General features: G+C 42.4%; 1 protein-coding gene across 1 annotated transcript; it reads left to right on the forward strand.

Moving 5' to 3' along the window:
* The first annotated feature begins 152 nt into the window (after positions 1 to 152).
* On the forward strand, positions 153 to 2,464 carry gdnfb (glial cell derived neurotrophic factor b). Its single transcript, XM_084550801.1, has 2 exons — positions 153 to 801; positions 1,494 to 2,464. Exons 1-2 carry the CDS (start codon positions 561 to 563, stop codon positions 2,069 to 2,071), a joined length of 819 nt encoding a protein of 272 aa, XP_084406927.1. The 5' UTR covers positions 153 to 560; the 3' UTR covers positions 2,072 to 2,464.
* The last annotated feature ends 13,568 nt before the right edge of the window (positions 2,465 to 16,032 follow it).

Raw genomic sequence — 16,032 nt, forward strand, 5'->3', positions numbered from 1 at the left:
GGACTCCATCCCTCAGTGTGGTCTGCAGGGGTGGAGACAGGAAGGAGCGGAGGATGGACCGTCAGACGTCACCAGCACTCCCTGCCTCTATCGCTTCTCCTCTCGACTCAAGTCAGGATTGATGGTGAGTTGGATGAGCTGGAGTACGCGGCGCTGCGTTGTGAGACGGGAACCGTGCGTGCTGAATGGAAACCCGAGCGAAGGACTAAACTGGGAGTTATTTTGTCTTTGGTGCTGCTGGAGCCCGTGTGTTTTTGCAGGCAGCTCCAGAGGCTTTGCATTTTGCGCTTAGTCTTGGGTTTTTTTGATGTTGCGCCACGCTGCACGGTGTTTGCCAGCTGGCATCTGAGGCATCCAAGGCATTGCGTGCAGTTTTCAGGCGTGCAGGCAATTACGCATTGATCAACACCATTTTCAGTTGCAGGGACCCGAAGTGATGAGCGCGCTCTGCCTTTCTCACCCCATCTGACCGTCCCCCGTTATGGTGATTATCGCTTTTGTCAGATGATACTTGTTGATTTTGCATCGCGCCATGTCCCTCCGTCGGACTGAAGTGGACAATGAAGTTATGGGATAGCCTGACCACTTGTTTGATACTGCTGAGCGCCGTGCACGCCGGCCCGCCGACGCCGCTCCAGAGCCGACGACAGCGGCGGCTCGCGTCCAGCATGAGGAGAGGGCTCGCCGCCGAGAGTCCCCTGGAGCTCCCGCCTGTCCAGATCCGTCTATCGGTTTCTTCCCCGGGCATCGGCCGCGCTGACACAGCTGAGGGTGGAGAGACGCTGGCTGGAGGAGAAAAATGTAAGAGTCTGTGCTTTTTGGGTTAAAAGTGCCAAAACACAATGAACCCAACTTGAAATGTTGTCATTTCTTGCAGACAAACAAATACATACATCCAAAAAATGCATCAATTGACTGCAAGAGTGAAAACATGAAGAACTCTAATAACATGGGCCTATTTACACTATTAAATGCAACATTTAGACTGAATGTAATCCTCAGCAACACACATTTTAGTGTGCATAATCCACTTATTGAAAAAAAATATATCATGAAGTATGATGTTAAGTTTCTTACAGGGAATATATTCTTGGTGTGTCCATCCCAAATGTCATTATAATATGTTTACTGTCAAAAAGAATAAGAGAAAAGGCACACAACTAAAGTTTTTTATTTTGTTTTGCTATATAATGTGACTTAACAGTTCATCAAATGTTAAACTATGTGCCACAAGGCTACTGTACCCTGTGGATGTTGCATCTTTAAAGCCCGCTCAAACATAAAACTAGCTGGTGGATATGAATGGCATCCATTTGTAAGGCGGATGAATCAGTAGAAATGGAATTCTTCTGCAGGGCAAAAAAAAAAAAAAGAAAGTACTATTTCCGCATTTCTGTGTGTAGTTGGGTGGCACTGTGTTCAATAGCCAGTGTGAGTGAAACAACGTGCTGTCTAATGTGATACATCTTTGTAATTCTCTTAATGTGTTTCAGACGTCATGGAGGACTCTCTCCCGAATGAGTTTGAAGACGTGGTGGACTTCATTAAAGTAACCATCAGCAGAATACGTCGCTCCTCCTCGTCCACCTCCCCTTCAACGACTTCCTCCTCTTCCCCCAAGGAAAACTTGAGCAGCAGGACTCGAAACAGGAGGGAGAGGAAGAAGGGGGCAAGCCAGGAAAGTGGTAGAGGAGGAAGAGGTGGTGGAGGTAGTGGGGGGACGGGCAGGAAGGCGAAAGGAGGAGGCGGCAACGGACGAGGTGGCAACGGACGAGGACAGGGCTGCGCGCTCAAGCAGATCCACCTCAACGTGACGGACCTCGGCCTGGGCTACCGCTCCAGCGAGGAAATGATATTTAGGTACTGTGCTGGACCCTGCAGGAAGTCTGAGATGAACTACGACAAAATCCTTCACAACCTCATCCACAACAGGAGGCTTCCTTCGAAAGATGCGCCCCCTCAGGCTTGCTGCCGGCCAATAGCGTTTGACGATGACCTCTCGTTTCTGGACGACAGCCTTGTTTACCACACTGTTAGGAAGCACTCTGCCAGAAAATGTGGTTGTGTGTGAGCTTGTGTCCGGCTTTGTGTTGGTGAATTTTTCTTACTCTCACTATGAAGTATGACGTTGAGTGTTTCTTTTTTTTGATTTGTGAGAAAACATTTTGACATGACATGACATGACCGTGTGTGAGGTGAATCCACCAGTGAAGGAGTCAATAAACAGAGGAGATGTTAAGTTTAGTTAAGTTTTTACCCCAACAGTACGGTTCCTTAAGAACCTTCCTTTGCCGTCAGAACTTTACGAACGTTAAATATGATTTGATCTGATGTTCCCATGCCACAAAGACACAAGTGATGATTCAACACGTTCAGTCTGTCTGTGTGTGTAGCACACATGTCACACAGAAAAGGTATACGCATATGAAATGTATTTATGAAATCTTGAATTTATTATTAACTTATTGATATTTATTTTGTTTTTTTTTATAAAATGAATAAATGTTATTTATTACTGTGATGTGATATCTCAGAGTGTGCCAAAGGTTTAAATTAAACATGATTTATTTTCATATTAAAGTGGTTCAGATGGCAAAAATCATCTTTTTCATGAGACAAAGCAAATGCTGCAGGTTTAAATATTTATATACAGTATATAGTATGTCACATTTCTAGTACTGCATCAACAGGCACGTACGTGTACAGACCATCAAAACGACATGGGGGAAATGCACCGATCAGCCACAACATTAAAACCACTGACAGGAGAAGTTAATAACATTGACCATCTTGTGACAATTCAATATTCTGCTGGGAAATTTTTGAACCTGGCATTCGTGTGGATGTTACTTAGACATGTAGCACCCACCTAGACCAGACCAGGCACCCCCATCCCATAGCAATGACACTCCTTGATGGCAGCAGCCATCCTCAGCAGGATGCAGCCTGACACAGGCATACACACAAAAACGGTTTAGGAACAACTCAAAAAACATGAAAAACACCACAAGGTGTTGACCTGGCCTCCAAACTCACTAGATCCCAAACTGTCAACTCATCAACGCATAGGACTCAAAGGCCTCCACTAACAACATTCTGTTGCCAGACACCACAGGACACCCTTAGAAGGTCCATGTCCATTCTCTCATGAGTCACAGCTGTTTTAGAGGCACAAGGGAGACCTACACAATATTACGGAGGTGGTCATAATGTTGTGCCTAATCAGTGTAGATAAAAGATGTGAACATAGCCTCTGGTAAACCTGCTTTCTTTCTAATGGCCAGCAATAAGATATTTAACCTTATAGACTGTGAAAAAAATGAATCCACTTCTCATTTGACTTTCTCACGGTAGAGACATTTCTGATGAGTTTGTGTTGTCAATGCAGGTTTAAGTCTTCTTAAAATACATGTTCAGTGTACATAACTAACAATAAAGCAGTGTAACCTTTAATGTGTGGCTTGTCATTGACAAGTCTTTTCCACATGGCCGTTCATGGTGTCCTCAGGTTCTTAGTCAGATTCACTCTCCCCACTCTCATCTAATATAGTTGCTCCAAAAAGAAAACTTGACTGGATTTGTCAAAAAGAAATGTTTCCTTAGTCTTAATTGTGGTGTTTTCTTGTAAAGGAAGTTATACTTTAATTAAACGTTTCTCACCAGAACACTTACAAAGTACATTTTTGTCCTTGATTAAGCATAATTTACATGTTCCCTACCTTGCAGTCTTCTTCCTTTTTCTTTGTCTTCTTATTGCCACACTTCTTGCACGATCAGCAGAATATCTGATTCTGGTAGGAGGCCACAATGTGCAGGCTCCACTGGGAAACTTTGAGATTTATCTCTACAAGAAAACTTTTTAAATTTTAGTGTCATTTTTACTGTCATCCATGTTTTACGGTAATAAAAGGTAATGAAAATCTACATAAAAGCATCTTTTATCACGATTAGAGCATCAGTTGCTTATTTGCTGTTACTAAAAATACATTTTCTCATTTTACATACTTTACCCAGTATTCACTTTTGAAATACATTGCTAATGAATGCATACTTACACCTTTTATATGAAGTATTGCCATTACACCTGCACCAGGCTGTCATGATAATGTCACAATTATCAGAGGAAATGTTCTGGTTGCCAATTTGAGAATACGCTCAGATTAAAAATAAGTTGGTGAAAAATAAAACTTCCTTTGTCTGTCTTTGTTGTGTTGGCTAATAGGAACAATAGAGCATTAGGGATCAGCCTTCTCAAAGAGACAAAACATGGAAAGATGAATAGAATCTGAAGTTATCACATAACAAACACATTAAGGAGATTAGGTGACCCACATCTGCGATGCAACACAGTTCCTATAGTGTAGGATTAAAAGGAAGGACGGCTGACAATGAGCCAAGAAGAAATGAGCTGCAAGAAAAATGGATCAAAGGTGATTGCCGAAGGATCTTACAACATAAAGAAAACAACTCTGATGAAAGAGCAATCAAGTGAAGAGCTCAAGTATATGTTGGAAGAGAAAGGGAGGACAATAATAATAGAGTTTGATTAAAAGGTGCAAGAGAAGACCACGGTGAAGACAAAGATGTGGGAACCGGAGAACATGAGAAGAGAATATGTGTCTTGCTTAACTAATGTGCGTGCCGGATATCTGATCCACTCCCGCTCTCTCACATTTCGCTGCCCTTCCTCTGCCTGTCTCCTGAACTGTGAGTCAGTACAACCTGGTTCAGCAGCTCGATTCCAAAACCACAGCTTGCCAAGCCCCTTTCATTTTTTTTTCTTCCTACATTATGTGAGATATTTTACAAAAAGAGACATCACACGCCAGGAATGCTCCAGATTAATAGAGTTTGACGGTTAGCATTTCAGAGTTGGATGGGTTGGGCTCGACAGTTCTGCTCTGGCGGCGTTACTGACAAACACAACGTCACGGAGAAGTTGTGTCCATGCGCTTGACCTTTTGATCCATCACCATGGTGACATTAGAATAAAAGAAAAAGAAATATTTAGTTGCTGCACACCAAGACACAAACAAGCTGCTTGTACTGCAGAACTAGAGTCAAAAAGCCTCATGGATGAAGGTTTGTTTTAAAGGTAACACCCACCATGTGCTGACCAAACACTTTAATAAATATATAGTCTAACCTGAGCTGACACTGTCACAACTGTCACTGTCGAAAATATAAAGCTCAACCGCAGACAACCGAGGAAACCATTAGAACCAAATGACGGCTGGGAGATAGTGTCATTAGCCAGATGAGTCTTTTGTTGATGGTGTCAGAGGAGCTTGTAATGAAGGATAATGTTCCACCGTGGTGAAACACAACACAAACGTTTGCGGTTAAGGGCATGGTGCTCTGAACAGGTGCTAAACACTGGAAGAACTGTACACGTTGACACCTTGACGCTACATTAAGAACCGTTGAGAAGGTTCAATGTGCAATGTGAATTCGGTGATAATACATTCATTCATTCATCTTCTGTAACCGCTTGTCTTGTGAAGGGTCAAGGGGGGGGGGCTGGATCCTATCCCAGCTGTCATCGGGCGAGAGGCAAGGTACACCCTGGACAGGTCGCCAGTCTATCACAGGGCACACATAGAGATAGACAATCATTAACACTCACATTCACACCTACGGCCACCGGAGAGAACCCATGCAGACAAAAGGAGAAGATGCAGACTCCACACAGAAAGGCCCCAAGGCTTCAGGCCACCCCGAAGATAATACATATTTATCATATTTATTTATATATGCATATTAATATCTTTTGACAGTGGTGGTGTCTAGCAGGTTTTGAGATACAGTACACTCATGTGCACTGCTCAACATGAAGTTTTTTCCGTAACTAGTGCAGCAGTTTAGATCTAAACTGAATTGACAACGCAGGGTTATCCAGAGAAACCACGACAGGAACATTCTTGCAAATATACACATTACTGGAGCTTCCAGAGGGTAAACATGAGGGCATGTGAAGTTCCTTTCTCCCGTTACGACTGAACCAGTCTGGTGACTACACTGTTAGACATCAACCTCTCTGACTTTCAGCAGAAAAGCTTCCTTTTGCATCGTTGCGGTGTGACAGTTTCAAGATAAGATGGCTCAAATTATCGTCAATTAAATTCAAATTCAGTGACCAGCTTGTTTACAGGAGGAAGTGATTACAGGCAGAGTCCTGTTTGCCACTACTGTGCCGGCTGCCATGAGAAAAGATATAAATCATGACCTAAACGTAACCGTGGTCAAACTAAAGAGGCTCTTTGTGTCGCTGCCTTAGAATCTGTCAGTATGACTCAGGCTCCATGACAGGACAATTATAAGGACAACCACAGAAGAAGAAAGTGGAGTCATCGTGGATGAAAACAATACAGCTACCAATTCAAAATGCATAACAAAATACTGACTCTGTCTCAGCCCGGCTTTTCAGATCTGAAGAAGCTCAGAGATATGACATCTTACTCACATCTGATAAAAGCAGCTTTCAGATGTTTGAACCAGAAATTCTCACTTCACAGGAGAGTGGTTTAGGGTTTCAGTGCCATAGTTCTGCCGTATCAAAACAGACAGTAAAAAGTAGAAAGAAATCGCTGGCAAGAAACAGACCTGCCACCCGGTCAGTGCTCAGCTGTGTGGTTTAAGAAACACAAAGCAGAGGCAGAGGGGATTAACACGGAGCTGTAACCGCACTGCACTGATCATCAACTGGCCTACGTCCAAACCTCCAGTCTGGACCACCAGACGCAGACTCCCCACTCATCACGATAACCACACACACACACGCAGACATGTGTTATCAGACATCACTGTAATGAACTGTAGATGGAACGTACACTGATTCAGCCAGAGGCCAAGTCAACACCGGCTTCTGACGCTATAACACTTGCAGCGTGAAATAAACATTTTCAAAGACTAAATTTTATGGAGAAAAAAAAGTGTTGAGTTTTGCAGGGTTCATTTTCTGGAGTGCAGACAAATACTAAAAGAAAAAGAAGCTGAGATTTTTCTGCAGCGTGCACTTCTTTTTATTAAATATACTCTATACAGTAAAGCCATTTGATCCCGTGTTAACAAACAAGACTTTGGCAGATGCAGTATTTTACCACATGACCTTTAGGGCTGTAGTAGGAAGGGGCAAGAGGAATGACCGTAACACTATCACCTGCGTGTTGTCGTGTGAGAGGTGTGAGCTCAGATGGTTAAATATTCAAGTGAAACCAGAGAATGTGCTTTACAATGTGTGGACTCTGACTCACACCTGCGCTGCATCATTATGTGTAGTGTGTATTCAAACGAGCAACGGTAAATCTCTATGTATGAGTGAAGCGATCATCTTACTTTAGCTTAAATAAGCTTTTTGTTTTGCATGTGACTTCGGTGGAAACTGTCTCTTCTATCAGAATATACAATTTATACTTGGTTAAAGTCAGATAATGTGTTGTTGTGGAGAACACTTGAAACACACATGTGATCATGCTCGATGTGAGACTGTAATGAGACAGCACCATCACTGAACCGTAGTGTCTTCCGGCCTAATATTGAACGGTGAACTTATTTCAAATCCTTTGCAAGTTTAAACCCTGTGCAAGCCCCTCCCTCAATACATGCCCTCGCATCCAGGAGGAAAAGCAGAAGACTCGAAGACGGGCCGGTTGATGACGCGATTCCCCAGCGCTTCTGTCCGCGTTAGAGTGTAACGATAGGAAACAGCTCACAGGCAGGGAGAACGGTAGCTGCTGCTGGAGTGGAAGCTGTCCGCTCCGATGTGACACACCGCATCAATCAAAGAGGCGGCCCCTGAGATGATGTGACGGACTCACCCCGAGTGGCACGGCCAAAGATGCACGCCACCACATGCGCAAAGATGCTGGATTCCTTTTGACCAGCTACAGTTTACGTCAGTGAAATACGTGCTCAAAGACGCTTGAGATTATCGAGTGATAGACTGCACATACAGCTCAGTGACATTTGTACCCATCAAATTTAACAGCAATATGAGGCAGATGAGTACACTGGATTGATTGACGTTTGCTGGAATGAGTGATATATTTAAACCGTCATTAATAGTCTGTTTGGCTACTTCTCACAACTATCATCATCTTTTAAAGTTACAGTGCAGGACTTAGATGGAAATGAGCGTCCCTCCCTTGCTAAACAAGTTCACACATTGCGAGTTAAGCCAAGCTGCCACTCAGCTTTTTTTTTTGTCTCTTTACAAAAGTATAACTCAGTCCATTCTCCTCTACTGTTCCCCCGGTTTCTTCACTTAGCAACTGCATCCAGTAGGCGCAAATTCATACGCGTTACACACAATGCCTCCAAAATGATTGGCCTCCCAACGCCCAACATCTCAGACCTCAGCAACAAAGCCATCACACGCAGGGCACGCACCACAACACATGACCTCAGGCACCCCGTCTACCCATTCTTCACACTGCTACTACCTTGTGGTCTCAGCTACAGATCTCTACCCTGGACACAACCACATTACGGCACGAGTTTTGTTCCCTTCTGTGCATAGGTGTACATAGGTATGTTTATATAAATGCGTATGTGTTGCGGATATTCTCTGTATATATGTATGCATGTGAGGCTCGGTACAGACTGTGGCAACAACTTTCCTTCAAACACAATAAAGAATCTATCATTTGCGCCAAGTAAGTCTCTCTGTATTTGGCAGTGTACCAAACTTTTAAATCTGGCATCTGTGGAGACATTTCCACGGAGACGAAGTAGCCTACAGCTACAGCAGCTATAACGTTGTGTATAGTTACAAATGCAACTTGGGTTCTATGAGTTCATCGTCTCCGGTCAGGATAAATTAAACAGAATCTACGTATTGCACAAGAAGCGTTTCTGATTCACTGAAGTGTCTTTTTCTTGGTTATAGGTTTAAAAATTAGGCAATAGCTACTTTAGCTATTTAGAAGATAGACAGAACATACGAGATCTTCTGAAAAGTACTTTCGTCGGTTTGCGTTTCTAAATGAACTCAGTCCTAACATGTGTATGGCTGTGTTTTAGATTTCCTGGAACATAGGGAAGATTGGGGGCAGACAGATAAATAATATGCACACAAATCTCCAGCCGCAGTTGGGTCTATTAAATCTGTAAAGAAGACAATCACGATAAACAACATCAAACGCTAGCTTTAAACAGCCATGATGTTTTTCAGAAAATAATTAAAATTTCAGGCCTCTCATCATGTTATTTGCTCCATCCATGAGAGGCCTTCTGTCACATAAAACACACGAATCTGGGAGTTACATGACAACATATTGCAGCTGTTCCCTCTGGGGTTATAAAGGTTATTAATGTTGCAAAATGAACATAGCATACGTTGTCAATACATCAGTGTACATTCCTCTCATCGTTTACACATGTGGCTCTGAAGCACCTCTGTTACACTGAGGTACAGAGTAGAACTGCTCTAATCTCCTTTGTAAACAGCAGTGAGTGGTGTGTATGTGCGTGTGTGTGCGTGTATGTGTGCGACCCCAGGAGGCAAACCAGACCCCAAACTCACCATTCATCTTCCTCTCATGAGGAAACAGCAGACCTCCCTTTATCCCTTTCCCGCTCCTCGCTATCCCTCCATCCTCCTTGAATATTTCACCACCTCTCACATCTTTACATACCCTCCCACCTCTTCCTCATGCCCCTCTGCGTTTCTCCCCATCCCATCCACTAATGCCTCCAGCCCTCTGTTCTTTTGTTTTTACTCCTTGAGCATAAACGCAAGGCTTGGCTTGCTGTCAGCGGCCACATGTGCTTGTGCGTGTAAATCCACGTTACACTTGTTTCCGTGTCTGTGTATTCCCTGGTGTAATAGGGAGGAACTGCTCGCTTCCTCCATAAACACCTCAGTGGTATGCAAAGGATCTGTAGCAAGGGCCTCTGACTCCTTCACCCTCTTAACCACAGTAATACCTCGTAAATGAGACAAGTTGCTGAAAGGTTTTCAATAAGTAATCTGGGAAACTGTGTTCCAGCACTGAAAGAAAAGACATTTAAAGGAAAAGATAACTGAATAAATTCAAGAACTAAATAAAATCATTTGACATTTAACTTCGTACCATGAAGAGCAGCTTACTCTGGTCTCATCAAACTGGGATCAACCCATTGAACCTGCTTAATAACTTAAGCAAGGTTAGCAATCAAAGCCGTTCTAAGCACTAGAAAGTGATGTGTGATATGAGAAAACGTCTGTGAAGGTTCTCGTGATCCAACGGTATTTCCAAAAAAGCTGAAAACAAGTAGCTTCTTCAAATCTAAAACACTGGAGGGGCACACATTGAGCAACACCCACAGATGCTCCTATTTAAACCCCCTACTCCCCACCAGTCCTGTAAAACTGCATAAGCTACCTGGATGAGTGGCAAAACAGTCTCTATATCCTATTGCCCTTGTTACACTACTGTACCATATAGGGGTTGAACGACTTTGGATTTTTTTTTTAAGTCGACTAATATATGGTGAAAGTCGACTAAACGTTGACTAGTCGATGACGTCACATATAAAATCACAGAAGAAAATAATGTTTTGCAACAATGAACAGTCTATGTTCTTGACCTGAATATATTGTAGCGTTTTACTCAAAAGAAGCTACAGAGGCTTTTCTGAAAGGTAATTGAAGCTTGAACACGGGCTACTGTAGCCACCGTCAGTCTGACACTTCAAGTAGGCCTATGCGGCTCTGGCTCGGCGCAAAAATAAAAAATAAAAAAAATAAATCTAATAGAACACAACAGAACTGAACATAAACATATGCTCTTATCAATACTGTGCACTGCAAACTTGATGTGCAGCCTCCTTCTCTCGTTATCGCATGTGAAGTTGTTTATTGACTGCTGTCTGTCGAGAGGATTTGGACCGTTCCTCTGTTAGTTTTAGCGGATTCCTTTTTAGATGAGTGTACATCGCAGTAGTACATTTGTTGTATTTCAGGACTGACTTACATATTCTCCGTGTCACGGTAGAATGGGCTTCATCTTTCGTGAAGTATTTCCACACACTTGATGAGCCGCGTTTGCTGCAATGACGCATTGAGCTCCTCACCTGTCTTCTTCGTGTTGTTATTGACACGTGATCGACGACTAGTCGACTTGATGCTTAAGGCGTCACGGAACAGCAGCAAAGTCGACTAGTTGGTACAAACCCGGGTGGTTCACCAACCAGCATGCATTTCATTTCAACAAAGTAGGTTGGCTAACGTTACTGATTTGTTTAATCAATCTGATGATGATAAAATAAAGTGGCAAATGCTTAAAATATAAACTCTAAAATTATGAATTGCAATAAACTTAAAGTATGCAACATTTTCTTATTATAAGGATCTATGTGTTCTTTATAATGAACCCTGTACAAAAAACAAACAAACAAAAAAAAAACGTATGTAGCCTACTGTACTGTACTGATGTATGGGCAAAATGATCTCGCTTGTGGCCTTGTTTAAGATTTTATTCTCTGCATTTAATTATTGTGCAAATGTGATTTATCATGAACATTTTTCTAAACTCTTTCCTCTTTATCTAAAAAGGAGATAGCGGATTGCATGTTTGCCTGGAAATGTAATAAATCATAATATAATTTAGAGTTATTAAACTGGCTGTTCAGCATCTAACTGACACACAACCTACTACTGCAGTATTTCTTACACAAACCTCACTCATACTATAAACATTCACCAAAAGGAAAGAAAAACACTGCAGCTTGCCAAACCTTGACATACCACTAGACCATGTGGGTCTACATAAATCTACTGCTCATCAGGATGCTTAAACAATATGGGCTTCCCTGCCATGTAAGCAAGCATTCCTCCTGCATTGCACATGTTTCCTCGTCCTCGTCCGTGAAAGCAGAAAGAGAGGGACTGTTTCAAGCTAGAAAACCAATTTTCATGTCAGTGAAGTATAAATATTTGAGTGATGTTGCACAGAAGTTGCTGAGAAGTGTCTTTTCAAATGACATGAGCCAAATATACGCAACAAGCATATTGGAGTTATGAGCTCCTGATCAGATTCAAACATTAGAACGTTGGATCCCAAAAATACTTACACAGGTGTACAACGGTCAGGCATAACATTACGACCACTGACAGTAGAAGTAAATAAAGTTAATCATCTTATGACAATACAATGTTCTGCTGGGAAACGTTTGGACCTGACATTCATGTGGATATTACTTAGACATCTACCACCCACCTGCACCAGAGCAGGCACCCCATAGCAATGACACTCCTTGAAACAGCAGCCATCCCCAGCAGAACATTTTTGGAACAACTGAAAAACTACACAAGGTGCTGACCTGGCCTCCAAATTCCCTAGATCCCAAACTGATCAAGTAACTGTGGGATGCACTGGTACAAGCCTGATCCACAGAGGCCCATCCCCTCAACCTATAGGACCCAGAGGCCTCCACTAAGAACATTATGTTGTCAGACACCACAGGACACGCTCAGAAGACCATTCTCTGAAGAGTCAGAACTGTTTTGGAGGCCTACACAATATTACGAAAGTGGTCATAATGTTATGCCTGACTACATGATCCCGTAACAGACATCTGTTTCCCGCCTGAGGTGAATAGACCCTGAAATGGATCCCACTAAGCCAGAAAATGACTCACAGAGCAAAAGCAGCAAAGCAACGGGTCAAACTTCTGACTCACAGCCCCTTTGTAACCCCTCCATAACCTTTCACAGTCCACAATGACCTTCTCGTGACTTTTTGTAGTGGCGTAATAACCCCCATCCAGGCCTGGGTGAGAGAGACAAACCTGATGGAAATCTGATATCTCGTGCTCACTCGCTCCGTAACTCTCTCACACACATCATCTAGCTCTGAAAAATATGCAAGTATAATGCGCTTGTAAGTATTCAGACATCTAACACGGACACACTTGTGTACACACACACACCAACTGATGTCTGAAGGCCACTTTTCACTGCAAGTGGAAAGAATAAGACGGATAATCACACACCATGTTTATTTGGCCTTTGATTCTCATAAGTTATACCATATGGGGGAAAGTGTCCTAAACCACAGTCAAGTAGGTACACTTTAACTGACATTACCAGAACAGGAAATGAAACATTGCCATCTGTAATGTTACCGCCATGCTCTAACCTTTAAAAGAACACAGAATAGCAGTAACGGTTAAAAAAAAAAAAAGAACAAAAAACATCTGAATGGAAAAACAGAATCCCCAACACTGGCTTCTGTCTACAGGACAAATATTGAGGTAATGACTTTAATTCCTTCAACATTTTGTCATCTAATTTTTATCCACTCTCCAAACAGCCTTTAACGTAATATTGCTTATTTTCTGAGCTGCGCGGAACTTCTGCAGACAATTGTTCACTGGTTTTCATATCTGAAAACCAGTGAACAATTGTTACTGAAGAACAGATGCCAGTAAAATGTCCTCTGGCCAAACAAAATCCACCAGTCAACACCTCTACGGAAGCAGAAAACGTGAATGCTTGTTTCGTTGCCCTTATTATCATGAGATCACAAATTAATTACTTGTTAAATAACGTGTAAATATCTAATCCCTGTAACTCCTGTTTACACTTAGCCTGTCTGCACTTTATCGACTTATTTATTGACCTTATTCATGCAGCCATGTTTGCATTCTCTATGGACGGTTTAAAATGTTTCAAATACTTATTGCATAGTTTTTGTGCATTTTATTTTCCATATCATGCTGCTCACATGTTCCTTCCCCCCAGGGACAAATAAAGTTTCCTGAATCTGAATCATTCCGTCGTCTCTAGACAACAAAGCCTGTGGTCAAGCTGAGACCACTTCAGTCCGATGAGCAATTTAATGTTGCTGTCATCATGCGGTTATCATATAAACCAATCAGACCTACACAACCCTAACATTGTGTAGGTCTCCCTTGTGCCTCCAAAACACTTGTGACTCATCAGAGAATGGACATGGGCCTTCTGAGGGTGTCCTGTGGTGTCTGACAACAGGATGTTGTTAGTGGGGGCCTTTGGGTCCTATGGGTTGAGGGGAGAGTCCTCTGTGGATCATCCCACAGATACTTGATCAGTTTGGGATTTAGGGAATTTGGAGGCCAGGTCAATACCTTGTGTTGTTTTTCATGTTTTTGTTAGTTGTTCCTAAACCATTTTTGAACATTGAATTGTCACAAGATGGTCAATACTTCTCCTGTCAGTGGTTTTAATGTTTTGACAGATTGGTGTAAAAGGTCCAGTGTTTTTGGACTACGTAAAGCAAAGCATTATGTGTGACCTCATAGTTTAAAGACATCACTCAGGTGTTCAAGTAAATCTGTAGCTGCTGTTTTGACAAGAGTACATGGACTTATTATGTCCACTGTATATACAATATATCAGACATTTTATTTTATCATATTCTAATCATCTTATGTTCAACCATGAGACTTTCTCATGGCTGCTGCATAAATAATCCTTTTGGGAATGTATCCCAATAAAGTGAGCTATATGATGAAGAGTTAGCCACGAAGCATGCTCTAATATTCACAGAGAACCACTACGTGTGAAGCTTTAGGTTTCCAGCTGTTTTATTTCTCTTATCCGTTCTGAGGAGTCCTACGTGACCGCGGCATCACTTAGTTTAGGGAACGAGGGTTGTGACTTATTTTCTGGCTAAATCTGCGGTCGATCTCCCGTTCCGTCTCTCGGGCTCCGCGGATAAATTGTCCTGACACAAAAGAATAACATTTGAGAAACCTGTTATGTTTCATGCCTTGGTTGAATTATGGGCGAGCTGAGATGGAAAAACCCGCTGTGTGTAAACCGGTCACTCACTGAATCTATTATTCAACCGAAGATACCCTGATTACAGCACTTCACGCTGAGGCTGAACACACAGGGAACTGTCAACGTGCAGTGAAACACATGGGAAGCTTCCTTTAATGTCAACACGGCAAACTGTCATCAAAGGAACCATAACAGGACTGACCTTACACATGAACATGGAGAGGCGCTGGAGACCATGTAGAAAGGTGTCCGCAAAGACACACTGGTGATGAGTTACTTTAGTCCAAAGAAGCCTTGAATAAAGGGCGGCCTACTCGGTTCTGTTTTATTTAGGAGCTTTGTGATTACTCTCCTTTTTCATTACCAGCTAACTGCCTATCTGATGCTTTATTATTGGTTTACAGACAGTTTTGTTAAAGAGGCACAACAGTACATTAGTATCCTTAAGTATGCAGATGTAAGAGGAGTAACATATTCTGATTTATCTTGCATTATGTTCTTGCAGACCATGCTGTCTGAGCTTCATTACTTCAGTTGCTGCATCTACAGTTAATTTCAAATCCATGTAAACAAACACGTGTTGCCCGTTTTGCAGGACACAAAGAATATACCAACCTAAACCAAAACTCCTGCAGCTTTCAACATCAGCAGCACATCAGCTCAAACAAGCACTTTGCAAAAAAAAAAAAAAAAAAAGCACAGCAAGCCCCGTAAGTGACAGCTGCAAAAGGATGCACAATTATTTCTGTAATTGTGTTATTGTCATAAGCCTCTGTGCTCGAGATAGACAGTGCGGTTTTTCAAATCCGAGTCTTATTACAGCGGTTGCGTCATTTCTGCATGCAGTTGCCACACAGCGAGAGCAGAAGTTGATTTGTCTTCTAAATCTGGAGACAATTAGCTGCTGGAACAGAAATCAAAATGCCAGAGCTAGTCATAATGTAGGTCTAAGGAAGACAGATTTCAGCTACACAATGGTGTTTTGACAGGAGGCTGGGAGAACGAAAATAAGAGAGAGCTCGCCGTCTTCTCTCTCGTTACAGTGTCCTCTCACTCTCTCTCTCTGCTCCCCGCTTTCCCACATCTGTAGAACAGGTTGTGCTGGTGGTGGATGGGCGAGATTAACCCCTAATAAGACTCCACATTAACACTTCAGAACTCTACTCTGTCTGCCTGTCTCTGGTGTGATGAATTAGCTGCTGAAAGCTTTGTGGCACGACGTAAAGCAGCAACACACACCTTGTTCATGTCACGGAGAAGGGACGAACATAACCTGTGTATTT

This window comes from Chelon labrosus (genome assembly GCF_963514085.1).
Source record: "Chelon labrosus genome assembly, chromosome: 9".
In the NCBI taxonomy this organism is placed as follows: domain Eukaryota; kingdom Metazoa; phylum Chordata; class Actinopteri; order Mugiliformes; family Mugilidae; genus Chelon; species Chelon labrosus.

What these genes read in the sequence shown, in the direction of transcription:
- gdnfb (XM_084550801.1), top strand. Translation starts at nt 561, where the DNA reads ATGAAGTTATGGGATAGCCTGACCACTTGTTTGATACTGCTGAGCGCC. An exon ending in GCTGGCTGGAGGAGAAAAAT is followed by an intron (nt 802 to 1,493) that starts GTAAGAGTCTGT and finishes AATGTGTTTCAG; the next exon opens with ACGTCATGGAGGACTCTCTC.